The sequence below is a fragment of the Mobula hypostoma genome, chromosome 1 (assembly GCF_963921235.1).
Source record: "Mobula hypostoma chromosome 1, sMobHyp1.1, whole genome shotgun sequence".
NCBI classification, from domain to species: domain Eukaryota; kingdom Metazoa; phylum Chordata; class Chondrichthyes; order Myliobatiformes; family Myliobatidae; genus Mobula; species Mobula hypostoma.
This window is the reverse complement of record NC_086097.1, coordinates 33,474,785-33,501,325: the sequence shown is the minus strand read 5'-3', so window position 1 is coordinate 33,501,325 and position 26,541 is coordinate 33,474,785. Positions and strand designations below refer to the sequence as shown.

General features: G+C 50.8%; 1 protein-coding gene across 2 annotated transcripts in view; it reads right to left on the bottom strand.

Annotated features, from left to right (window-relative positions):
- Positions 1–1,363: 1,363 nt before the first annotated feature.
- LOC134345416 (intraflagellar transport protein 43 homolog A) overlaps positions 1,364–26,541 on the bottom strand; it is a 53,309-nt gene continuing 28,131 nt past the window's right edge. For both annotated transcript variants that reach the window (XM_063046058.1, XM_063046049.1), the window contains exons 6-9: positions 12,891–12,963; positions 10,137–10,212; positions 9,103–9,165; positions 1,364–6,768 (exon numbers count right to left, since the gene is read on the bottom strand). In XM_063046058.1, coding sequence (XP_062902128.1) covers positions 6,646–6,768; positions 9,103–9,165; positions 10,137–10,212; positions 12,891–12,963 — 335 coding nt within the window. In that variant the 3' untranslated portion in view covers positions 1,364–6,645. The remainder of the gene's footprint in view (positions 6,769–9,102; positions 9,166–10,136; positions 10,213–12,890; positions 12,964–26,541) is intronic.

The following is a 26,541-nucleotide window of genomic DNA, read 5'->3' as shown; positions in this document are numbered from 1 at the left end:
TAGTTCTGGACACCCCCACCATAGGAAATATCTCCACATCCACCCTTTCTAGTCCTTTCAACATTCGGTAGGTTTCAATGAGATCCCCCCGCATTCTTCTGAACTCCAGTGAGTATAGGCCCAAAGCTGCAAAATGCTCCATGTTAACTCCTTCATTCCCAGAATCATCCTCGTGAACCTCCTCTGGATTCTCTTCAATAACAACATGACCTTTCCGAGATTTGGGGCCCAAAACCGTTGACAACACACCCATGTGCAGTCTGACTAGTGTCTTAAAAAGGTTCAGCATTATCTCCTTGCTTTTATATTCTACTCCTCTTGAAATAAATGCAAACATTGCATTTGTCTTCTTTACCACAGACTCAATGGGTAAATTAACCTTCTGGGAGCTCTGCATGAAGACTCCGCACCTCTGATGTTTGAACCTTCTCCCAATTTAGATAATAGTCCGCACTATTGTTCCTTTGATCAAAATACATTATCATACATTTCCTAACAGTGTATTCCATCTGCCATTTTTTTGTCCATTCTTCCAATTTGTTTAAATCCTGCTGTAATCGTATTGCTTCCTCAGCACTACCTACCCCTCCACCTATCTTCGTATCATCTGCAAACTTTGCCACAAAGCCATCAATTCCATTATCCAAATCATTGACAAACAATGGTAAAAGTGACCCCTGAGGAATGCCAGTCACTGGCAGCCAACCAGAAAAGGCCCCTTTTATTCCCACTCACTACCTCCTGCATGTCAGCCATTCTGCTATCCATGCCAGTATCTTTCGTGTAACATCATAGGATTTTATTGTTAAATAGCCTCATGTGTGGCACCTTATAAAACGCCTTCTGAAAATCCAAGTGACGTCCACTGTCAGTCCTTTGTCCACCCTATTTGTTACTTCCTGAAAGAATTCTAACAGATTTGTCAGGCAAGATTTCCCTTCACAGAAACCATGCTGACTTCAACTTATTTTATTATTAGTCTCCAAGTACCCCGAAACCTCATTCTTAATAATAGACTCCAGCACTTTCCCAACCACTGAGGTTAGGCTAACTGGCCTATAATTTCCTTTCTTTTACTTTCCTCCCTTTTTAAAGAGTGGAGTAACATTTGCAGATTTCCACTCCTCCAGGACCACGCCAGAATGAAGTGATTCTTGAAAGATCATGACCAATGCATCTGTTATCTCTTCAGCAATCTCTCTTAGGAATCTGGGATGTAGTCCATCTGGTCCAGGTGACTTATCAACCTTAAGACATTTGAGTTTGCCGAGCACTTTTTCCTTTGCAATAGCAATGGCACTCACTTCTGCTCACAGACCTCTGGCACACTAATAGTGTCTTCCACAGTGAAAATTGAAGCAAAGTACCCATTATGTTAATCTGCCATTTCTCATTTTAAATCTTTTTAATTATTATTAAAAATCAACAGAGAAAAATACATCAAAATAATCAAGACAACATATCCATATGTAGAATAAGAGTTAAACTATCAACCAAACTGAACAGTATATCAATAATAATAAAAAAAACCAAAATGTTAAAGCTTTTTTTTATGGAAAAAAAGGAAGAAAAAAGAACCCCTACTAACTAAAACAAAAAAAAACCCTACTAACAAAAAAACGGGAAAAAAACCCATTTGGAGCACAAACCTGGAGCTACATGCCATACAAACTTCCATAAAAAAAAGACATCATTCCGCCAACCAAATCCATATACCCAAGCATCAGAAAAGGACCATCTTTATTAACTCAAATCAAATGATAATAATGGGCAAAAAACCCCCACCTTTTCTCGAAGTCAAATCTAGGATCAAAAGTTCGACTTCTAATTTTTTCCAAACTAAGACATAACATCACCTGAGAGAACCATTGTATCAAAGTGGGAGCATCTTTCCATTTTAATAAAATAGCCATTCTAGCCAATAATTTGACAAATGCAAGATCTGCCATTTCTTTGTCCCCCATTACTACCTCACCAACATCATTTTCCAGTGGTCCAATATCAACTCTCACCTCCCTTTTACTCTTTATATAACTGAAAAAAATGTTGATGTCCTGCTTTATATTTTTGGCTAGTCTGCCCTCACGTTTCATGTTCTGGTCAACCCATTATAGGAAGGTTGTGAAGGTTTTGGAAGGGATACTGAAGAGATTCACCAATATGCTGCCTAGAGTAAAGAGTATTAAATATAAGGAGAGGCCAGACACAGTTGAATTACCTGAACTGTCACAGACTGAGGGGAGAACCGATTAGAGGTTTATAAAATTGTATGAGACATAGGTAGGGTTGATAGTCTCTTTCCCCTTAGATAGAAATGTCAAAACCACAGGTCTCTTCCTAAATTCCTGTGTCAGTCCTCAAATACTTCCCATTCCCACTCTCTCCCCACGGCCGTATCAGATGACAAACAGCCCCTTGCCCTGCGCTATTCCGGCAGTGGGATGAGTATGGAGACTGACACAGCTCTGGAGAGAGAGGAGAGTGGATGTACTTTGGGAACTGACACAGCTCTGGAGAGAGAGGAGAGTGGGTGTACTTTGAGGACTGACACAGCTCTGGAGAGAGAGGAGAGTGGGTGTACTTTGGGGACTGACACAGCTCTGGAGAGAGAGGAGAGTGGGTGTACTTTGGGAACTGACACAGCTCTGGAGAGAGAGGAGAGTGGGTGTACTTTGGGAACTGACACAGCTCTGGAGAGAGAGGAGAGTGGGTGTACTTTGGGGACTGACAGCTCTGGAGAGAGAGGAGAGTGGGTGTACTTTGGGGACTGACAGCTCTGGAGAGAGAGGTGGGTGTACTTTGGGGACTGACACAGCTCCGGAGAGAGAGGAGAGTGGGTGTACTTTGGGGACTGACACAGCTCTGGAGAGAGAGGAGAGTGGGTGTACTTTGGGGACTGACACAGCCCTGGAGAGAGAGTGGGTGTACTTTGGGGACTGACACAGCCCTGGAGAGAGAGTGGGTGTACTTTGGGGACTGACACAGCTCTGGGGCGAGAGAGGAGAGTGGGTGTACTTTGGGGACTGACAGCTCTGGAGAGAGAGGAGAGTGGGTGTACTTTGGCGACTGACACAGCTCCACAGCTCTGGAGAGAGAGGAGAGTGGGTGTAATTTGGGGACTGACACAGGGATGTGGGGAGAATGTGAGTGTTGGAATATTTTGGGGAGTAACACAATGGTGTGGGGTGAGAATGAGACACTGGAAATAGTTGGGTGGATTTGGAAAAATCATTGAAAATATGAACTTGGATTGTGTGGGATACTGTCAATATTTAGGGACCGAGACAGGGTTGCGTTGACAGAACTGGGCAGCAGGATTAGTTTGGTTTCGAACACAGGGCTCCAGAGAGAGTATGGGCAGTCAGATTAGCTTGGGGACAGACGGGTCTGTACGGACTTGGTGGGGCAAGTGGGTTAGTTTTGGGTCCAACACTAGGTTGTGGAGAGAGAATGGGGGTGTGGCATTAGTCTGAATACAACCACAGTGCTGTGGGAGGAGAGTGTAGGGTGGTAGGATTAGTTTGGGAACTGGAGTGGGGCACAGTCATTATTTAGACACCAACACAGTGCTGTGAGGAAAGAGCTGGGCTATGGCATGTGTCTGAGTTTTGAAAATGTGTTGCCTGGAGAGGGAAGGTCTTGTGGTATCAGTTTGGGGACTGACACAAGGCTATAGGTAGAGAGCAGGGCTGTGGGATTAGTTTGGGGACTGACACAGGGCTGTAGGATAGAAAGCATGTCAGTGGTATTAGATTGGGGACCAACAGGTGGCTGTAGGTCAACAGTGGGACAGAGAGATTAGTTTGGGGACTGACACGAGACTGTGGGTAGAGAGCTAGGCAGTGGGATTAGTTTGGGGATCAAAAGGGGGCTCTAGGTAGAGAGCGGAACAGGACTGTCATTTTGGAAAGGATTGTGCAAGGTGAAATTTCTCGCAGTGTGGAAGAGGGAACCATGAGATAAGTACATGCATGTGTGTGAGAGACAATAAACACAGAAACACTCAGTGTACCCGTGTGTAGCAGAGTAGATAAGGGAACATAAGCCCATAAGACACAAGAGCAAAATTAGGCCATTTGGCCCATCGAGTTTACTCTGCCATTCAATAAGTGATTTATTATCTCTCTCAACCGCATTATCCTGCCTTCTCCCATAATCTTTGGTGCCTTTACTAATCAATAACCTGTCAACCTCCATTTTAAATATATCCATTGACTTGGCCTCCACAACCGTCTGTGGTAATGAAATTCCACAAATACTCCACCCTCTGACTAAAGAAGTTCTTCATCTTGGTTCTAAAGGGACACCCCTTTATTCTGAGGTTGTGCACTCCGGTCCTAGTCTCCTTCACTATGGGAAACATCCTATCCCCACATCCACTCTATATAGGGCTTTGAATATTCAATATGTTTCAATGAGATCCCACTCATTCTTATAAAATCCAATGAGTATAGGCCCAGAACCATCAAATGCTACTCATATGTTAACCCTTTCAATTCTGGAAACACCTCTGGACCTTCTCCAATGCCAGCACATGCTTTCTTTGATAAGAGGCCCAAAATTGCTCACAATACTTACTGCAAATGCGGTCTGAACAATGCCTTATAAAACCTCAACACTACATCCCCATTTTTATATTCTAATCCTCTCAAAATGAATGCTAACATTGCATTTGCCTTCCTCACCACAGACTCAACCTGCAAGTTATTCTTTAACCTTCTGAATTTTCTGTCAGTTTAGAAAATAGTCTATGCTTTTATTGCTTTGACCAAAGTGCTTGACCATACATTTCCCTACACTATATTCCATTTAACCCCTATTTACCACTCTCCCAATCTAACTGCTTCAGTAGACTCCCTGCTTCCTCAACACTACCTGCTTCTCCACCTACCTTTGAATCATCCACAAATTTGGCCACAGAGCAATCAATTCTGTCATCCAAGTCACCGACAATGTGCAGCACTTTGTCAAGGCATTTTGAAAATCCAAGTCAACAACATCCACTGACTCCCCTTTATCTATCCTGACTGTTCTCTCCAAAAGAATTCCAATAGATCTGTCAGACAAGAATTTTTCTTTAGAAAATCATGTGACTTTTGGACCACTTTACCATGTGTCTCAAATACACTGAAAACTCCTCCTTTATAATCGACTCCAACATCTTCCCAACCACTTCAGTCAGGCTAACTGGCCTATAAATTGCTGTCTTTTGCTTCCCTCCCTTCTTAAAGAGTGGAGTGATATTTGCAATTTTCCAGAATGTAGTGATTCTTTAAAGATGATTACTGATGTCTCCACAATTTCTTCAACTGCCATTTTCAGAGCCCTGGGGTGTAGACCATCTGGTCCAGGTGACTTATCAACTGCATTTTGTATTTGCTATTACTCGTAAGAAGGTCCTTAGGAAGCTGAAAGTTCTGAAGCTAGATAAGTGTCCCCTGACACTTCTGAAATTCTGACATACTGCTAGTGTCTTCCACAGCAAAGACTGGTGCAAAATACTTAGAGTTTGTCCGCCATTTCTTTGTTCCCCCATGACCACGTCTCCAGCGTAATTTTCTAGTGGTCCAATATCCACTTTTGACACTTTTACTCTTTACATATCTGTAAAAAAACTTTTGGTATTCTCTTTTATACCACTGGAAGAAGAAGCACTTCATATTTAATCTTTTCTCTTTTTACTGCTTTTTTAGTTGCCATCTGTTGGTTTTCAAAAGCTTCCAAATCCTTTGGTTAATTTTTGCTATATCATTTGCCCTCTCTTTGGTTTTTATGCTGTCTTTGACTTGCATTGTTGGCTGTGGCTTTGTCATCCTCTCTTTACAATACTTCTTCATCTTTGGGATGTATCTATCCTGCTCCAAGAAACTCTAGCCATTATTGCTCTGCCATCACCCCTGCTAGTGTTGTCTTCCAATGAGCTTTGGCCAGGTCCTCTCTCATGCCGCAGTAATTCTCTTTACTCCACTGTAATACTGATACATCTGATTTTAGCCCTTTCCTTTCAAGCTAAAGGGTGAATTCTATCATATTATGATCACTGTCTTCTAAAGATCCCTTTACCTTAAGCTCCCAAATCAAATTTGGTTCATTACACAACATCCATCCTGAATTGCCTTTTCCCTGGTGGGTTTAACAACAAGATGCTCTAAAAAGTCATCTTGTAGGCATTCTACAAATTCCTTCTCTTGGGATCCAGCACCAACCTGATTTTCCCAATCTACCTGCATATCGAAGTTCCTCAAAGATATTGTAACTTTGCCCTTTTGAACATGCCTTTTCTATCTACTGTTGTAATTTGTACCCTACATTCTGGCTCCTGTTCGGAGGCCTGTAAATAGCTCCCATCAAGGTATGTTTACTCCTGCAGTTTCTTAACACACACATTCAGTGTAATTATGCTTAGTGGTGTCGATGAGAATGTGTCTGTGTGAGAGGCTGGTTACACAGTGCAATTAGTGAATACACTGTGATAGACACCAAGCCAGCCCTTCACTAACCACAACACAAGCAAAGAAGCAGATCGGTAGAAGAAGATAAGAGGTATAAAAGCAAATTCTTATTTTACAGCTTTAGAACATGAAGTCAGAGGCAAGCCCCAAACACAGAGGAAGCCACAGAAGACAGGCCTGCGTGATCTCCTGGTCAGGAGTGAGCTGTCAGCAGCCTCAGATCCTCCTCGTCCTGCCCACTGCGCTCTTCGCGTTCCGTCAGTAGTTCTGAGGATACTTCTGTAAAGAGTTGGTCCCAGCTCCAGCATTCATCCTCCTGGACAAGGGCACAACAGATTCAGATTTATCACATGTACATTGAAACATCCAGTGAAATGCATCATTAACATTAACAACCAACACACCCAAGGATGTGCTGGAAGCACCCAGCAAGTGTCACCACACATTTCATCTCCACTATAGTACGTACACAGTACTCAGCAGAACAAGACAGAACAGAACAGAATATAACAAAACAGAACAGATCAAACAACAAAGCAGCAACAGCTAAACACCCCCCAGTCCTCCCTCCCTCTTAAGTACTCATCCACACACAAACACAATCTTGTAATGACAAGACCAGCTATCTTTGGTATCCAGGGAACTGATGGACTCACAGCAAGATAACACACAGAGCGAAGAGTGATGCACACACAGAGGTATGGGACGGAAGACACACACATACACAGGGTGAGGGGTCCACACACACAGGGCGAAGGGTGATGCACACACAGAGGTATGGGACAGAAGACACACACATACACAGGGTGAGGGGTCCACACACACAGGGCGAAGGGTGATGCACACACAGAGGTATGGGACGGAAGACACACACGTACACAGGGTGAGGGGTCCACACACACAGGGCGAAGGGTGATGCACACACAGAGGTATGGGACGGAAGACACACACGTACACAGGGTGAGGGGTCCACACACACAGGGCGAAGGGTGATGCACACACAGAGGTATGGGACGGAAGACACACACGTACACAGGGTGAGGGGTCCACACACACAGGGCGAACTGTGACACACACAGAGGTATGGGATGGAAGACACCCACGTACACAGGGTGAGGGGTCCACACACACAGGGCGAAGAGTGACACACATAGAGCAAGGTATTACATACACAAAGAACAATGAGTGACACACACAGTGACAAAGGTCACACACTGCGACAGATAACACACACACAGACACGGAAGGCGCACACAGAGAGCAACGGGAGACAAACTCACAGAGCGACAGGTGACACGCACAAGGCGAGGGGCCCAAAGCAACGGGCACAAGGCAATGGATGACACGCACAGGGTGATAGGTAAAACACACAGAACAATGGGTGACACACACACACTAACTGGTATCAGGGCTGGAGATCGGAGACATGCAGGTGGTCCTGGAGAGTTTCAGGCCATTCAGTGGCCACATCACTGCCTCCTCTGTACTGCAGACCAAAACCAGGCCAGGTGAGACCTGTGGTCAGTACACGGCTTGGGGTCTGACCCCGAGCCCTGTGCAGACACTGTAATCCTCTGTCTGACTCCACAGACACAGCCATTCTTCATCTGTCCACACACCACAGGGCACCTCCCTCTCATTCTGATCTCGGCAATTTCCATCCATTTATCCCTGAACTGTGGTACACCCAGAACGTAAACTGTTCCTCTCTGCAGTCACTGCCAGAGCCTGTGGGCAATTCCACCTTTCTCTGGGCTTATTACCCCATCCTTGAGAAACTCATAGCTCCAATATCATTTCCCTTGTCTGTTCCTCACTCCCTCCACTTCCCTTCTTCTCCATCAGCACTCTGCTAACTAGCCTTCAACCTCTTCCACCACCACCACCCCCTCCCATTCACCTCCACCACCAACCACTAACCCCCTCCACCCTGACACCATGGTAGCATAGTGGTTAGAATGATGCTATTACAGCTAGAGGCATTCTGCAGTTCTATTTCAGCGCTATCCGTAAGGAGTTTGTATATTCTCCCTGTGAATTGTGTGGGTTTCCTCCAGTTTTCTCCCTCAGTTCAAAGACATACCAGATTGTAGGTTAATAGGTCACTGTAAATTGTCCTTTTGATTAGGCTGGTGTTAAATAGGCAGATTGCTGGGAGGCTGAGCACATTAGGCTGGAAGGGTCTGTTCTGTGCTGTATCCCAAAATAAAACCTCCACCACACCCTCCCAACCCCTTCTACCAATCCCCACTACCATCCCTTCACTACCCATCCACCAACCCCTCTCCCATCCACCCAGCCACATCTCTTCTCATCCCTTCTATCACCACTCTCGCCACACCCCTCTCTCCCACCCCCAAGTGAGGTGATCACAGCCAAGCGCTCAAGCTTTCTTTTCTCACTTTTTTTTCCTTCTCTCTCATTCTCCTCTCTCATCTTCTCTCTTTTGCTCTCTCTCATTCACTTTCATTTTCTCTCCCTCATACTCTCTCATTATATTTTTCCTCTCTCTCTTTTTGTCCCTTCATTCATGTTATCTGTATCCCTCTTATTCATTCTCTCTTTCTCATTTGTTTTCTCTCTCAGATGCTAAAAGCCTGGTCACACAGTTACCACCCCTGGCGGTTGCCAGGTGCTTAGGATCCCTCACCTCTCGGACATCCTGTTCCGCCGACAGCATCTGACTCAGCAGCTTCAGGTCAATGTCTCCATCCTGTAAAAGCAGCACATCATACTGCGCTTTAACACAGGCATTTGACAATAGTTCACCACCCAAAAACCCTTCCCAGACAAAACTGGACAGCTGGCCATGTGTGGGGCTGGATATTGGCCAAACACTTGGATAGATACGGTGAATATTGGAGAGTTACAATGCTTGATAACCTTAAGCCCACGGAGACTAGTGAGTACAGGGCGATGGACAGCCATAGCAGAAGTTTGGGTACAGCTGTTCCCTGTACACTGTGTCCAGAACTTGACCACTCCCACTGTTGGGACCAGTTTCCCCTGGGACCAACCATCCCCCAGTGTTGGGAATTGCCTCCCCTGGGACTAACCCACCCCCAGAGTTGGGAATTGTCTCCCCTGGGACTAACCAATTCCCAGTGTCAAGAACAGCCACTTCTGGGTATAACCCATTCCCAGTGTTGGGAATAGTCTCTCCCAGGAATAACTCACTTCCAATGTCAGGAACGGTCTCTCTCGGGACTAACCTACTCCTTGTGTCAGGAATAGTCTCTCCAGGAACTATCCCTTTTCCAGCGTCTGGAGCAGTCTCTCCTGGGACTAACTCATTCCTAGTGTCAGGAATGGTCTCTCCAGGGACTAACCCATTCCTGGTGTCAGGAATGGTCTCTCCCGGGACTAACCCACGCCTGGTGTCAGGAATGGTCTCTCGCGGGACTAGCCCACTCCTAATGTGAGGAACAGTCTTTCCCAAGAATAGCCCACTCCCTGTGTCAGGAACACTCTTTCCCAGGACTAATCCACTCCAATGCCAGGAACGGTCTCTCCTGGGACTAAACCACTCCTGGTGTCGGGAACGATCTCTCTGGACCAACCCACTCCCGGTGTCAGAACTGATATTTCCTGGATCTAATCCACTCCCAGTGTTGGAAATGGTCTCTCCTGGCACTAACCCACTCTGGTGTCAGGTATGGGCTCGCCCAGGAATAACGCACTCACCAGGGTCTGGAATGCTCCGTACTTTATTAAATCATTATCCAAGTCACGGTATGTCATCACCCGGTTCACCTGGACACTGAGAGAATCGGCAGGTTAATTTTGGTGTTCCTCGGCGAGCGGTATTGCCCACATCGATGTACCTGGGCTTGGGAACATTTGTCCTTGGTGAGCTGTGCACAGAGCACCTCCCTCCTCAGTGACCCGTGCACTGGGTACCTCCCTCTTTAGTGATCCTGTGTGCAGGGCACCTCCCTGCTCGGAAATTCATACACAGGGTACCTCCCTCCTTATTGACCCTGTGCACAGAGTATCTCCCTCCTCAGCGACTCATGCACTGGGTACCTCCCTCCTCAGTGACCCAGTACACTGGGTATTTCTCTCCTCAGTGACTCATGCACTGGATACCTCCCTCCTCAGTGACTCATGCACAGGTTATTTCCCTCCTCAGTCACTCAGGCACTGGGTACCTCCCTCCTCAGTGACCCTGTGTACTGGGTACCTTCCCTCCTCAGTGACCCATTCACTGGGTACTTTCCCTCCTCAGTGACCCTGTGCACAGAGTACTCCCTCCACAGTGAACCACGCACTGAGTACCTCTCTCCTCAGTGACCCATGCACTGAGTACCTCCCTCCACAGTGATCCTGTGCACGGGGTACCTCTCTCCACAGTGACCCGGCCGTTGGATACTTCCCACCGTGACAGCTTATCTAATATTAGTGCAGGTTTCCTAATAGCAGGAAGGGGTGGAGGGAGCTTTCCACTTTCCCTTCCTCATTATAATCCATGCGTTTCCCTGTCTCAGTCCCCACCCTCTACACACCAGCTGAATCCAGACATCCCACTCTGAATAATTAGGCCTGCAAATTCTACTGATTGAACTTCTCAAAGGTTCAATATGGGGGTATGAAATGTGAGATATCAGGAGAGACTGGACAGCCCTGAAGTGTAGGAATCTGAAGGACGACCTCAGAGAGGTTTATAATATCATAAGGTATAAGATGGATAGTCAATGTCTTTTTTCCAGGGTAGGGTAGTCTATTAGAGAACACAGGTTTAAACTGAAATTAGAGGTTTAAAAGGGGTGTAGGTTATAAGTGCAGGTTACAGTTGTGGGCTACAGGTGTAGGTAATAAGTGGCATGCAAAAGTTTGGGCACCCTGGTCAAACTTTCTGATTGTGAATAGCTAAGTGAGTAAATGATGAACTGATTTCCAAAAGGCATAAGGTTAAAGATGACAGATTTCTTTAATATTTTAAACAAGAAAACTTTTTTATTTCCATCTTTTACAGTTTCAAAATAACAAAAAAGGAAAAGGGCCCAAAGCAAAAGTCTGGGCACCCTACATGGTCAGTACTTAGAAACACCCCCTTTGGCAAGTATCACAGCTTGTAAACACTTTCTGTAGCCAGCTAAGAGTCTTTCAATTCTTGTTTGGGGGATTTTCACCCATTCTTCCTTGCAAAGGGCTTTAATTCTGTGAGATTCTTGGCCGTCTTGCATGCACTGCTCTTTTGAGGTCTATCTTAACTTCATCATTCCACAGGACCTGTTTCCAAAATGCATCAGGCTTGTTTCGATGTTCCTTTGAACCTTTTGAATAGAACTTTTTAGCTGCAATGAGCAAAGGTATATTTGGAGAAAAAAGGGTGCAGAATTTCATGAAAAGAATACTCCAACTGTTAAGCACGGGAATGGATCGATCATGCTTTGGGCTTGTGTTGCAGCCAGTGGCATGGGGAACATTTACTGGTAGAGGGAAGAATGAATTCAATTAAGTACCAGCAAATTCTGGAAGCAAATGTCACACCATCTGTAAAAAAAAGCCGAAGATGAAAAGAGGATGGCTTCTACAACAGGATAATGATTCTAAACACACCTCAAAATCCACAATGGACTACCTCAAGAGGTGCAAGCTGAAGGTTTTGCCATGGCCTTCACAGTCCCCTGATCTAAACATCATCGAGAATCTGTGGATAGACCTCAAAAGAGCATTTTATGCAAGGCAGCCCAAGAATCTTACAGAACTAGAAGGCTTTTGCAAGGAAGAATGGACAAAAATCTCCCAAACAAGAATTGAAAGACTCTTAGCTGGCTACAAGAAGCGTTTACAAGCTGTGATACTTGCCAAAGGGGGTGTTACTAAGTACTGCTATGCAGGGTGCCCAAACTTTTGCTTCAGGCATTTTTCCTTTTTTGTCATTTTGAAACTGTAAAAGATGGAAATAAAAAAGTTTTCTTGCTTAAAATATTAAAGAAATCTGTCATCTTTAACTTTATGCCTTTTGGAAATCAGTTCATCTTTTACTCAATTAGCTATTCACAGTACAGAAATTTTGACCAGGAGTGGCCAAACTTTTGCATGCCACTGTAAGTGTGGGTTATAGGGTATAAGTGCAGATTACAAGTGTGGACTACAGGTGTAGATTATGTGTAGGTTACAGGTGTAGGCTATATAAGTGCAAGTTACAGGGGTGGACTACAGGTGCCAGTTATCACCATGGGTTACAGGTGCGGGCTACAGGTTTGTGTTAGAGGCATAATCCTAGTTAATAAACAGAGGGTTCCAGGCGCAATCCAGGTCTGTGAACAATGTTACAGCTGTGGGTGAAACACAGGCTGCAGTGATAGACAGCTAGAGTGGGAAGGAGACATGAGGTCCGGTGCTGAGCCCAGGCTGCAGTCAGGTCATTCACTACGCAGCAGGAGGGTGGGGTAGGGAGCATGCGGGAAGACTGGTGTTCACTGCACCTACCTGGGAGGGGCAGCCACCTGCATGGCCAGGTCCTCCTCTTGTACCTCCTCCAGGTCCGGAATGACAGGGATGTCTGCAGAGGAGTACAGGTGCAGTCAGAGTCACAGGAAGAACACGGTACTGGGGCTGTGGTAGGAATCAGATTCCAGCTGTGGGGAATGATGTAAGAATTATCTGTCACCCACCCCACTCCTCTGAAGCCTGTCCATCAACACACTATGTGAATAGGAATTTGGCAAGTTTTGTTGGACCAAATGGCCTGTTCTTGTCAAAAAGTTTCTAATGTTCTTCCGGTCTCTTCCAACACTGAACCTGCCTCCTGAGGGTGACTGTTCACCATCATGTCACCTCCAGATCCTTGACACCGACAAGTCACCCCTGAATCGTCCTTGTTCCAGGAGATGACACTGAAAGGCAGTGATCCACTGGGGCCCAGATGAGGTGACAGGTACAGGGTACAAGGGAGTCACTCAGTACTGGGATCAACAGAGACACCTTCACTCACAGCATGGTGGAGCGGAGTAATTCGACAGCAGAGTTGGTGGAGGAGGTCTTTGGTGATACCTGAGGAGGCAGGGCGATTTCTTGACAGAAAGGCATCATCGTTCTGTTGGTGGGTATTCACATGGAGTAGAGCATTGACAAGAAGATGAGGGGAACTAGTGACCCATTCCTGCTCCTGGTACTAAAATTTCACTTAGAGGGACATTATGTCCCATCACCAACTTCAGGAATACTTATAGAACATACAACACTACAGCACAGTTTCAGCCCTTTGGCCCACGATGTTGTGCTGACATTTTAACCTACTCCAAAAGCAATCTAACTCTTCCCTTCCACATAGCCTCTTTTTCTTTCACCCACATGCCTATCTGAGTCTCTTAAATCTCACAAATGTATCTGCCTCCATCACCACCCCGACAGTGTGTTCTAAGCACCCACCACTCTGTGTAAAAAGAAACTTACTTTTAACGTCCACCACCCCCCACACATTCCTTCTGTTACTTTAAAATTATGCCGCCTCGTATCAGCCATTTCCGTCCTGGGAAAAGTTCTCTGACTGTCCACTCGATCTATGCCTCTTATCATGTTGTACATCAAGCTATGTCTCATCCTCCTTTGTTCCAAAGAGAAAAGCCCAAGCTTAATCCAGGCTGCATTCTGGTGAATCTTCTCTGCGCCCTCTCCAAAGCTTCCATATCCTTCCAAAATAAGGTGACCAGAACTGAACGCAATATTGCAAGTGTAGTCTCACCAGGATTTTATAGAGCTGCAGCATTATCTCACGGCTCTTGAACTCAATCCTCTGACTAACGAAGGGGCCAACACACCTCACACCTTCTTCACCACCCTATCAATTTCCTCAGCAACTTTGTGGGATTGATGGATGTGGACCCCAAGATCCCGCTTCTGTTCCTCCATGCTAAGAATCCTGTCACTAACTCTGTATTCTGCCTTCAAATTCAACTTTCAAAAATGAATAATTTCACACTTTTCTGGATTGAACTCCATCTGCCACATATTAGCCCAGGTCTGCATCCTGTCAATGCTCCACTGCAACCTCCATCAACCTTTTACCCGATCCACAACACCACCAACCATCACGTCAATTGCACACCTACGAACACACTCTTCCATTTCCTCATCCAAATTACAAAGAGCAGGAGCCCAGAACAGATACCTGCAGAACACCACCGGTCACTGACCTCCAGGCACATAATGCTCCATCAACAATCAAACCCCATTAGCAAGCCAATTCTGAATCCACACTGCCGTGTTTCCCTGAATCCCATGTCTCCAAACATTCTTAATAAGCATACCATGGGGAACGCTTATCAAATGCCTCCCTCCCTCACTCTGTCCACACATTCTTTCTCCCTCCCTCCCTCTGTTCACACCCTCTCTCTCTCCCCTACCTCCACTAACACTCTCTCACTCCCTCCCTCCACTCACCCTCTCCCTCCCTTTCTCAGCTCACTCTTTCCCTCTCTCTGCTTACCCTCTCTTCCTCCGCTCACCCTCTTTCCCACTCACTCACACTCTCACCCTCCCTCCATCCTTCTGCTCACTCTCTCCATCCCTCCGCTCACCCTCTCACTCCTCCCTCTGCTCACCCTCTCTCACTCCTCCCGCCGCTCACTCTCCCTCCATCCTTCTGCTCACTCTCCCTCCCTCTGCTCACACTCACTCATTCTCCCTCCTTCCACTCACTCTCCATCCCTCCATTCACCATCTCTCACTCCTTCCTCCGCTCACCCTCTCCATCCCTCCGCTCACCCTCTCACTCCTCCCTCTGCTCACCCTCTCTCAATCCTCCCGCCGCTCACTCTCTCTCCATCTCTCCGTTCACTCTCTCTCCGTCCCTCCGCTCACTCTCTCTCCATCTCTTCACTCACCCTCTCACTCCTCCCTCCGTTCACCCTCTCTCTCTCCATCTCTCCGCTCACCCTCTCCATCTCTTCACTCACCCTCACTCCTCCCTCCGTTCACCCTCTCTCTCCATCTCTTCACTCACTCTCTCTCCATCTCTCCGCTCACTCACTCTCCATCCCTCCGTTCTCTCACTCCATCCCTCCGCTCACACTCTCTCACTCCTCCGCTCACTCTCACTACTCCCTCCGTTCACCCTCTCTCTCCATCTCTCCGCTCACTCTCTCTCCATCCCTCCGCTCACTCTCTCTCCATCCCTCCGTTTTCTCTCTCTCCATCCTTCCCTCACTCTCTCTCCATCTCTCCGTTTTCTCTCTCTCCATCTCTTCACTCACTCTCTCTCCATCCCTCCATTTTCTCTCTCTCCACCTCTTCACTCACTCTCACTCCATCCCTCCGCTCTCTCTCCATCCCTCCGCTCACTCTCACTCTATCCCTCCGTTCTCTCTCTCCATCCCTCCGCTCACACTCTCTCACTCCTCCGCTCACTCTCTCTCCATCCCTCCACTCACTCTCTCTCCATCCCTCCGCTCACTCTCTCCATCCCTCCGCTCACACTCACTCCATCCCTCCGTTCTCTCTCTCCATCCCTCCACTCACTCTCTCTCCATCCCTCCACTCACTCTCACTCCATCTCTCCGCTCACTCTCACTCCATCTCTCCACTCACTCTCACTCCATCCCTCTGCTCACACTCTCTCAATCCTCCGCTCACTCTCACTCCATCCCTCCGCTCACACTCTCTCACTCCTCCGCTCACACTCTCTCACTCCTCCGCTCACTCTCTCTCCATCCCTCCGCTCACTCTCACTCCATCCCTCCGCTCACTCTCACTCCATCCCTCCGCTCACTCTCTCCAACCCTCCACTCACACTCTCTCCATCTCTCCACTCACTCTCACTCCATCCCTCCGCTCACTCTCTCAATCCTCGGCTCACACTCACTCACTCCTCCACTCACTCTCTCTCCATCCCTCCGCTCACTCTCTCTCCATCCCTCCGCTCACACTCTCTCACTCCTCCGCTCACTCTCTCCATCCCTCCACTCACTCTCACTCCATCCCTCCGCTCACTCTCACTCCATCCCTCCACTCACTCTCACTCCATCACTCCGTTCTCTCATTCCATCCCTCCGCTCTCTCTCTCTATCTCTCCGCTCACTCTCACTCCATCCCTCCGCTCTCTCACTCCATCCCTCCGCTCACACTCTCTCACTCCTCCGCTCACTCTCTCTCCATCCCTCCGCTCACTCTCACTCCATCCCTCCACTCACTCTCTCCATCTCTTCACTCACTCTCACTCCATCCCTCCGTTCTCTCACTCCATCCCTCCGCTCACACTCTCTCAATCCTCCGCTCATTCTCACTCCATCCCTCTGCTCACTCTCACTCCATCCCTCCGCTCACACTCTCTCACTCCTCCGCTCACTCTCTCCATCTCTTCACTCACTCTCACTCCATCCCTCCGTTCTCTCACTCCATCCTTCCGCTCACACTCTCTCAATCCTCCGCTCACTCTCACTCCATTCCTCCGCTCACTCTCTCAATCCTCTGCTCACACTCTCTCACTCCTCCACTCACACTCTCTCCATCCCTCCGCTCTCTCTCCATCCCTCCACTCACATTCTCTCCATCTCTCCACTCACTCTCACTCCATCCCTCCGCTCACTCTCTCAATCCTCGGCTCACACTCACTCACTCCTCCACTCACTCTCTCTCCATCCCTCCGCTCACTCTCTCTCCATCCCTCCGCTCACACTCTCTCACTCCGCTCACTCTCTCCATCCCTCCACTCACTCTCACTCCATCCCTCCACTCACTCTCACTCCATCACTCCGTTCTCTCATTCCATCCCTCCGCTCTCTCTCTCTATCTCTCCGCTCACTCTCACTCCATCCCTCCGCTCTCTCACTCCATCCCTCCGCTCACACTCTCTCACTCCTCCGCTCACTCTCTCGCCATCCCTCCGCTCACTCTCACTCCATCCCTCCGCTCACTCTCACTCCATCCCTCCACTCACTCTCTCCATCTCTTCACTCACTCTCACTCCATCCCTCCGTTCTCTCACTCCATCCCTCCGCTCACACTCTCTCAATCCTCCGCTCATTCTCACTCCATCCCTCTGCTCACTCTCACTCCATCCCTCCGCTCACACTCTATCACTCCTCCGCTCACTCTCTCCATCTCTTCACTCACTCTCACTCCATCCCTCCGTTCTCTCACTCCATCCTTCCGCTCACACTCTCTCAATCCTCCGCTCACTCTCACTCCATTCCTCCGCTCACTCTCACTCCATTCCTCCGCTCACTCTCACTCCATTCCTCCGCTCACTCTCTCAATCCTCTGCTCACACTCTCTCACTCCTCCACTCACTCTCTCTCCATCCCTCCACACTCTCTCTCCATCCCTCCGTTCTCTCACTCCATCCCTCCGCTCACTCTCACTCCATCCCTCCGTTCACTCTCTCCATCCCTCCGCTCACTCTCACTCCATCCCTCCGTTCACTCTCTCCGTCCCTCCGCTCACTCTCTCTCCATCTCTTCACTCACCCTCTCACTCCTCCGCTCACTCTCACTCCATCCCTCCACTCACTCTCTCCATCCCTCCGTTCTCTCTCTCCATCCCTCCACTCACTCTCTCTCCATCCCTCCGTTCTCTCACTCCATCCCTCTGCTCACTCTCACTCCTTCGCTCACCCTCTCCATCCCTCCGCTCACCCTCTCACTCCTCCCTCTGCTCACCCTCTCTCAATCCTCCGGCCGCTCACTCTGTCTCCATCCCTCCGTTCACTCTCTCTCCGTCCCTCCGCTCACTCGCTCTCCATCTCTTCACTCACCCTCTCACTCCTCCCTCCGTTCACCCTCTCTCTCTCCATCTCTTCACTCACTCTCACTCCATCCCTCCGCTCACTCTCTCTCCATCCCTCCACTCACTCTCTCTCCATCCCTCCACTCACTCTCTCTCCATCCCTCCGCTCACTCTCACTCCATCCCTCCGTTCTCTCTCTCCATCCCTCCGTTCTCTCACTCCATCCCTCCGCTCACACTCACTCCATCCCTCCGTTCCCTCACTCCATCCCTCCGCTCACACTCTCTCACTCCTCCGCTCACTCTCACTCCATCCCTCCGCTCACTCTCACTCCATCCCTCCGCTCACTCTCACTCCATCCCTCCACTCACTCACTCTCCATCCCTCCGCTCACTCTCACTCCTCCGCTCACTCTCACTCCATCACTCCGCTCACACTCTCTCCATCCCTCCGTTCTCTCACTCCATCCCTCCACTCACACTCTCTCTCCTCCGCTCACTCTCACTCCATCCCTCCGCTCACTCTCTCTCCATCCCTCCGCTCACTCTCACTCCATCTCTCCGCTCACTCTCACTCCATCTCTCCGCTCACACTCTCTCACTCCTCTGCTCACTCTCACTCCATCCCTCCGCTCATTCTCACTCCATCCCTCCACTCACTCTCACTCCATCCCTCCGCTCACACTCTCTCACTCCTCCGCTCACTCTCTCTCCATCCCTCCGCTCACTCTCACTCCATCCCTCCGCTCACTCTCTCAATCCTCTGCTCACACTCTCTCACTCCTCCACTCACACTCTCTCCATCCCTCCGCTCTCTCTCCATCCCTCCACTCACTCTCTCCATCCCTCCACTCACACTCTCTCCATCTCTCCACTCACTCTCACTCCATCCCTCCGCTCACTCTCTATCCATCCCTCCGTTCTCTCTCTCCATCCCTCCGCTCACTCTCTCTCCATCCCTCCGCTCACTCTCTCTCCATCCCTCCACTCTCTCTCTCCATCCTCCACTCACTCTCTCTCCATCCCTCCGCTCACTCTCTCTCCATCCCTCCACTCACACTCTCTCACTCCTCCGCTCACTCTCACTCCATCCCTCCGCTCACTCTCACTCGATCCCACCACTCACTCACTCTCCATCCCTCCGCTCACTCTCTCTCACTCCTCCGCTCACTCTCACTCCATCCCTCCGCTCACACTCTCTCCGTCCCTCCGTTCTCTCACTCCATCCCTCCGCTCACACTCTCTCTCCTCCGCTCACTCTCACTCCATCCCTCCGCTCACTCTCTCTCCATCCCTCCGCTCACACTCACTCACTCCTCCGCTCACTCTCACTCCATCCCTCCGCTCACTCTCTCTCCATCCCTCCGTTCACTCTCACTCCATCTCTCTGCTCACTCTCACTCCATCTCTCCGCTCACACTCTCTCACTCCTCTGCTCACTCTCACTCCATCCCTCCGCTCATTCTCACTCCATCCCTCTGCTCACTCTCACTCCATCCCTCCGCTCACTCTCTCAATCCTCTGCTCACACTCTCTCACTCCTCCACTCACACTCTCTCCATCCCTCCGCTCTCTCTCCATCCCTCCACTCACACTCTCCATCCCTCCACTCACATTCTCTCCATCTCTCCACTCACTCTCACTCCATCCCTCCGCTCACTCTCTCTCCATCCCTCCGTTCTCTCTCTCCATCCCTCCGCTCACTCTCTCTCCATCCCTCCACTCACTCTCACTCCATCCCTCCACTCACTCTCTCTCCATCCCTCCACTCACTCTCTCTCCATCCCTCCACTCACTCTCTCAACATCCCTCCACTCAGACTCACTCACTCCTCCGCTCACTCTCACTCCATCCCTCCACTCACTCTCTCTCCATCCCTCCGCTCACTCTCACTCCATCCCTCCGCTCACACTCTCTCACTCCTCCGCTCACTCTCACTCCATCCCTCCACTCACTCTCTCCATCCCTCCGTTCTCTCTCTCCATCCCTCCACTCACTCTCTCTCCATCCCTCCACTCACTCTCTCTCCATCCCTCCGTTCTCTCACTCCATCCCTCCGCTCACTCTCACTCCATCCCTCCGCTCACTCTCTCCATCCCTCCGCTCACTCTCACTCCATCCCTCCGTTCACTCTCTCCGTCCCTCCGCTCACTCTCTCTCCATCTCTGCACTCACCCTCTCACTCCTCCGCTCACTCTCACTCCATCCCTCCACTCACTCTCTCCATCCCTCCGTTCTCTCTCTCCATCCCTCCACTCACTCTCTCTCCATCCCTCCGTTCTCTCACTCCATCCCTCCGCTCACTCTCACTCCTTCCTCCGCTCACCCTCTCCATCCCTCCGCTCACTCTCACTCCTCCCTCTGCTCACCCTCTCTCAATCCTCCCGCCGCTCACTCTCTCTCCATCCCTCCGTTCACTCTCTCTTCGTCCCTCCGCTCACTCGCTCTCCATCTCTTCACTCACCCTCTCACTCCTCCCTCCGTTCACCCTCTCTCTCTCCATCTCTTCACTCACTCTCTCTCCATCTCTCCGCTCACTCTCTCTCCATCCCTCCGTTCTCTCACTCCATCCCTCCGCTCACACTCTCTCACTCCTCCGCTCACTCTCACTCCTCCCTCCGTTCACCCTCTCTCTCTCCATCTCTCCGCTCTCTCTCTCTCCATCTCTCCGCTGACTCTCTCTCCATCCCTCCACTCACTCTCTCTCCATCCCTCCGCTCTCTCTCCATCCCTCCGCTCACTCTCACTCCATCTCTCCGCTCACACTCTCACTCCTCCGCTCACTCTCACTCCATCCCTCCGCTCATTCTCACTCCATCCCTCCGCTCACTCTCACTCCATCCCTCCGCTCACACTCTCACTCCTCCGCTCACTCTCACTCCATCCTTCCACTCACTCTCTCCATCCCTCCGCTCACTCTCACTCCATCCCTCCGCTCACTCTCTCTCCATCTTTTCACTCACTCTCACTCCATCCCTCCGTTCTCTCACTCCATCCCTCCGCTCACACTCTCTCAATCTTCCGCTCACTCTCACTCCATCCCTCCGTTCACACTCTCTCACTCCTCCGCTCACTCTCACTCCATCCCTCCGCTCACACTCTCTCACTCCTCCGCTCACTCTCTCTCCATCCCTCCGCTCACTCTCACTCCATCCCTCCACTCACTCTCTCAATCCTCTGCTCACACTCACTCCTCCACTCACACTCTCTCCATCCCTCCGCTCACTCTCTCCATCCCTCCACTCACACTCTCTTCATCTCTCCACTCACACTCTCTCCATCTCTCCACTCACTCTCACTCCATCCCTCCGCTCACTCTCTCAATCCGCAGCTCACACTCACTCACTCCTCCACTCACTCTCTCTCCATCCCTCCGCTCACTTGCTCTCCATCTCTTCACTCACCCTCTCACTCCTCCCTCCGTTCACCCTCTCTCTCTCCATCTCTTCACTCACTCTCTCCATCTCTCCGCTCACTCTCTCTCCATCCCTCCGTTCTCTCACTCCATCCCTCCGCTCACACTCTCTCACTCCTCCGCTCACTCTCACTCCTCCCTCCGTTCACCCTCTCTCTCTCCATCTCTCTGCTCTCTCTCTCCATCTCTCCGCTCACTCTCTCTCCATCCCTCCACTCACTCTCTCTCCATCCCTCCGCTCTCTCTCTCCATCCCTCCGCTCACTCTCACTCCATCTCTCCGCTCACACTCACTCCTCCGCTCACTCTCACTCCATCCCTCCGCTCATTTTCACTCCATCCCTCCGCTCACTCTCTCAATCCTCTGCTCACACTCACTCCTCCACTCACACTCTCTCCATCCCTCCGCTCACTCTCTCCATCCCTCCACTCACACTCTCTTCATCTCTCCACTCACACTCTCTCCATCTCTCCACTCACTCTCACTCCATCCCTCCGCTCACTCTCTCAATCCGCAGCTCACTCACTCACTCCTCCACTCACTCTCTCTCCATCCCTCCGCTCACTTGCTCTCCATCTCTTCACTCACCCTCTCACTCCTCCCTCCGTTCACCCTCTCTCTCTCCATCTCTTCACTCACTCTCTCCATCTCTCCGCTCACTCTCTCTCCATCCCTCCGTTCTCTCACTCCATCCCTCCGCTCACACTCTCTCACTCCTCCGCTCACTCTCACTCCTCCCTCCGTTCACCCTCTCTCTCTCCATCTCTCTGCTCTCTCTCTCCATCTCTCCGCTCACTCTCTCTCCATCCCTCCACTCACTCTCTCTCCATCCCTCCGCTCTCTCTCTCCATCCCTCCGCTCACTCTCACTCCATCTCTCCGCTCACACTCACTCCTCCGCTCACTCTCACTCCATCCCTCCGCTCATTTTCACTCCATCCCTCCGCTCACTCTCTCTCCATCTTTTCACTCACTCTCACTCCATCCCTCCGTTCTCTCACTCCATCCCTCCGCTCACACTCTCTCAATCTTCCGCTCACTCTCACTCCATCCCTCCGTTCACACTCTCTCACTCCTCCGCTCACTCTCACTCCATCCCTCCGCTCACACTCTCTCACTCCTCCGCTCACTCTCTCTCCATCCCTCCGCTCACTCTCACTCCATCCCTCCACTCACTCTCTCAATCCTCTGCTCACACTCACTCCTCCACTCACACTCTCTCCATCCCTCCGCTCACTCTCTCCATCCCTCCACTCACACTCTCTTCATCTCTCCACTCACACTCTCTCCATCTCTCCACTCACTCTCACTCCATCCCTCCGCTCACTCTCTCAATCCGCAGCTCACACTCACTCACTCCTCCACTCACTCTCTCTCCATCCCTCCGCTCACTTGCTCTCCATCTCTTCACTCACCCTCTCACTCCTCCCTCCGTTCACCCTCTCTCTCTCCATCTCTTCACTCACTCTCTCCATCTCTCCGCTCACTCTCTCTCCATCCCTCCGTTCTCTCACTCCATCCCTCCGCTCACACTCTCTCACTCCTCCGCTCACTCTCACTCCTCCCTCCGTTCACCCTCTCTCTCTCCATCTCTCTGCTCTCTCTCTCCATCTCTCCGCTCACTCTCTCTCCATCCCTCCACTCACTCTCTCTCCATCCCTCCGCTCTCTCTCTCCATCCCTCCGCTCACTCTCACTCCATCTCTCCGCTCACACTCACTCCTCCGCTCACTCTCACTCCATCCCTCCGCTCATTTTCACTCCATCCCTCCGCTCACTCTCTCAATCCTCTGCTCACACTCACTCCTCCACTCACACTCTCTCCATCCCTCCGCTCACTCTCTCCATCCCTCCACTCACACTCTCTTCATCTCTCCACTCACACTCTCTCCATCTCTCCACTCACTCTCACTCCATCCCTCCGCTCACTCTCTCAATCCGCAGCTCACTCACTCACTCCTCCACTCACTCTCTCTCCATCCCTCCGCTCACTTGCTCTCCATCTCTTCACTCACCCTCTCACTCCTCCCTCCGTTCACCCTCTCTCTCTCCATCTCTTCACTCACTCTCTCCATCTCTCCGCTCACTCTCTCTCCATCCCTCCGTTCTCTCACTCCATCCCTCCGCTCACACTCTCTCACTCCTCCGCTCACTCTCACTCCTCCCTCCGTTCACCCTCTCTCTCTCCATCTCTCTGCTCTCTCTCTCCATCTCTCCGCTCACTCTCTCTCCATCCCTCCACTCACTCTCTCTCCATCCCTCCGCTCTCTCTCTCCATCCCTCCGCTCACTCTCACTCCATCTCTCCGCTCACACTCACTCCTCCGCTCACTCTCACTCCATCCCTCCGCTCATTTTCACTCCATCCCTCCGCTCACTCTCTCTCCATCTTTTCACTCACTCTCACTCCATCCCTCCGTTCTCTCACTCCATCCCTCCGCTCACACTCTCTCAATCTTCCGCTCACTCTCACTCCATCCCTCCGTTCACACTCTCTCACTCCTCCGCTCACTCTCACTCCATCCCTCCGCTCACACTCTCTCACTCCTCCGCTCACTCTCTCTCCATCCCTCCGCTCACTCTCACTCCATCCCTCCACTCACTCTCTCAATCCTCTGCTCACACTCACTCCTCCACTCACACTCTCTCCATCCCTCCGCTCACTCTCTCAATCCCTCCACTCACACTCTCTTCATCTCTCCACTCACACTCTCTCCATCTCTCCACTCACTCTCACTCCATCCCTCCGCTCACTCTCTCAATCCGCAGCTCACACTCACTCACTCCTCCACTCACTCTCCATCCCTCCGCTCACTTGCTCTCCATCTCTTCACTCACCCTCTCACTCCTCCCTCTGTTCACCCTCTCTCTCTCCATCTCTTCACTCACTCTCTCTCCATCTCTCCGCTCACTCTCTCTCCATCCCTCCGTTCTCTCACTCCATCCCTCCGCTCACACTCTCTCACTCCTCCGCTCACTCTCACTCCTCCCTCCGTTCACCCTCTCTCTCTCCATCTCTCTGCTCTCTCTCTCCATCTCTCCGCTCACTCTCTCTCCATCCCTCCACTCACTCTCTCTCCATCCCTCCGCTCTCTCTCTCCATCCCTCCGCTCACTCTCACTCCATCTCTCCGCTCACACTCACTCCTCCGCTCACTCTCACTCCATCCCTCCGCTCATTCTCACTCCATCCCTCTGCTCACTCACTCCATCCCTCCGCTCACACTCACTCCATCCCTCCGCTCACTCTCACTCCATCCCTCCACTCACTCTCTCTCCATCTCTCTGCTCACTCTCTCTCCATCTTTTCACTCACTCTCTCTCCATCCCTCCACTCACTCTCTCTCCATCCCTCCGCTCTCTCTCTCCATCCCTCCGCTCTCTCTCTCCATCCCTCCGCTCACTCTCACTCCATCCCTCCGCTCACACTCTCTCACTCCTCCGCTCACTCTCACTCCATCCTTCCACTCACTCTCTCCATCCCTCCGCTCACTCTCACTCCATCCCTCTGCTCACTCTCACTCCATCTCTCCGCTCACTCTCTCTCCATCTTTTCACTCACTCTCACTCCATCCCTCCGTTCTCTCACTCCATCCCTCCGCTCACACTCTCTCAATCTTCCGCTCACTCTCACTCCATCCCTCCGTTCACACTCTCTCACTCCTCCGTTCACTCTCACTCCATCCCTCCGCTCACACTCTCTCACTCCTCCGCTCACTCTCTCTCCATCCCTCCGCTCACTCTCACTCCATCCCTCCACTCACTCTCTCAATCCTCTGCTCACACTCTCTCACTCCTCCACTCACACTCTCTCCATCCCTCCGCTCACACTCTCTCCATCTCTCCACTCACACTCTCTCCATCTCTCCACTCACTCTCACTCCATCCCTCCGTTCACTCTCTCAATCCTCAGCTCACACTCACTCACTCCTCCACTCACTCTCTCTCCATCCCTCCGCTCACTTGCTCTCCATCTCTTCACTCACCCTCTCACTCCTCCCTCCGTTCACCCTCTCTCTCTCCATCTCTTCACTCACTCTCTCTCCATCTCTCCACTCACTCTCTCTCCATCCCTCCGTTCTCTCACTCCATCCCTCCGCTCACACTCTCTCACTCCTCCGCTCACTCTCACTCCTCCCTCCGTTCACCCTCTCTCTCTCCATCTCTCTGCTCTCTCTCTCTCCATCTCTCCACTCACTCTCTCTCCATCCCTCCACTCTCTCTCTCCATCCCTCCGCTCACTCTCACTCCATCTCTCCGCTCACACTCATTCCTCGCTCACTCTCACTCCATCCCTCCGCTCATTCTCACTCCATCCCTCCGCTCACTCTCACTCCATCCCTCCGCTCACACTCTCTCACTCCTCCGCTCAGTCTCACTCCATCCTTCCACTCACTCTCTCCATCCCTCCGCTCACTCTCACTCCATCCCTCCGCTCACTCTCACTCCATCCCTCCGCTCACTCTCTCTCCATCTCTCTGCTCACTCTCTCTCCATCTTTTCACTCACTCTCACTCCATCCCTCCGCTCACACTCTCTCAATCTTCCGCTCACTCTCACTCCATCCCTCCGCTCACACTCTCTCACTCCTCCGCTCACTCTCACTCCATCCCTCCGCTCACACTCTCTCACTCCGCTCACTCTCTCTCCATCCCTCCGCTCACTCTCACTCCATCCCTCCACTCACTCTCTCAATCATCTGCTCACACTCTCTCACTCCTCCACTCACACTCTCTCCATCCCTCCGCTCACTCTCTCCATCCCTCTACTCACACTCTCTCCATCTCTCCACTCACACTCTCTCCATCTCTCCACTCACTCTCACTCCATCCCTCCGCTCACTCTCTCAATCAGCTCACACTCACTCACTCCTCCACTCACTCTCTCTCCATCCCTCCGCTCACTCTCTCTCCATCCCTCCGTTCTCTCTCTCCATCCCTCCGCTCACTCTCGCTCCATCCCTCTGCTCACTCTCTCTCCATCCCTCCACTCACTCTCTCTCCATC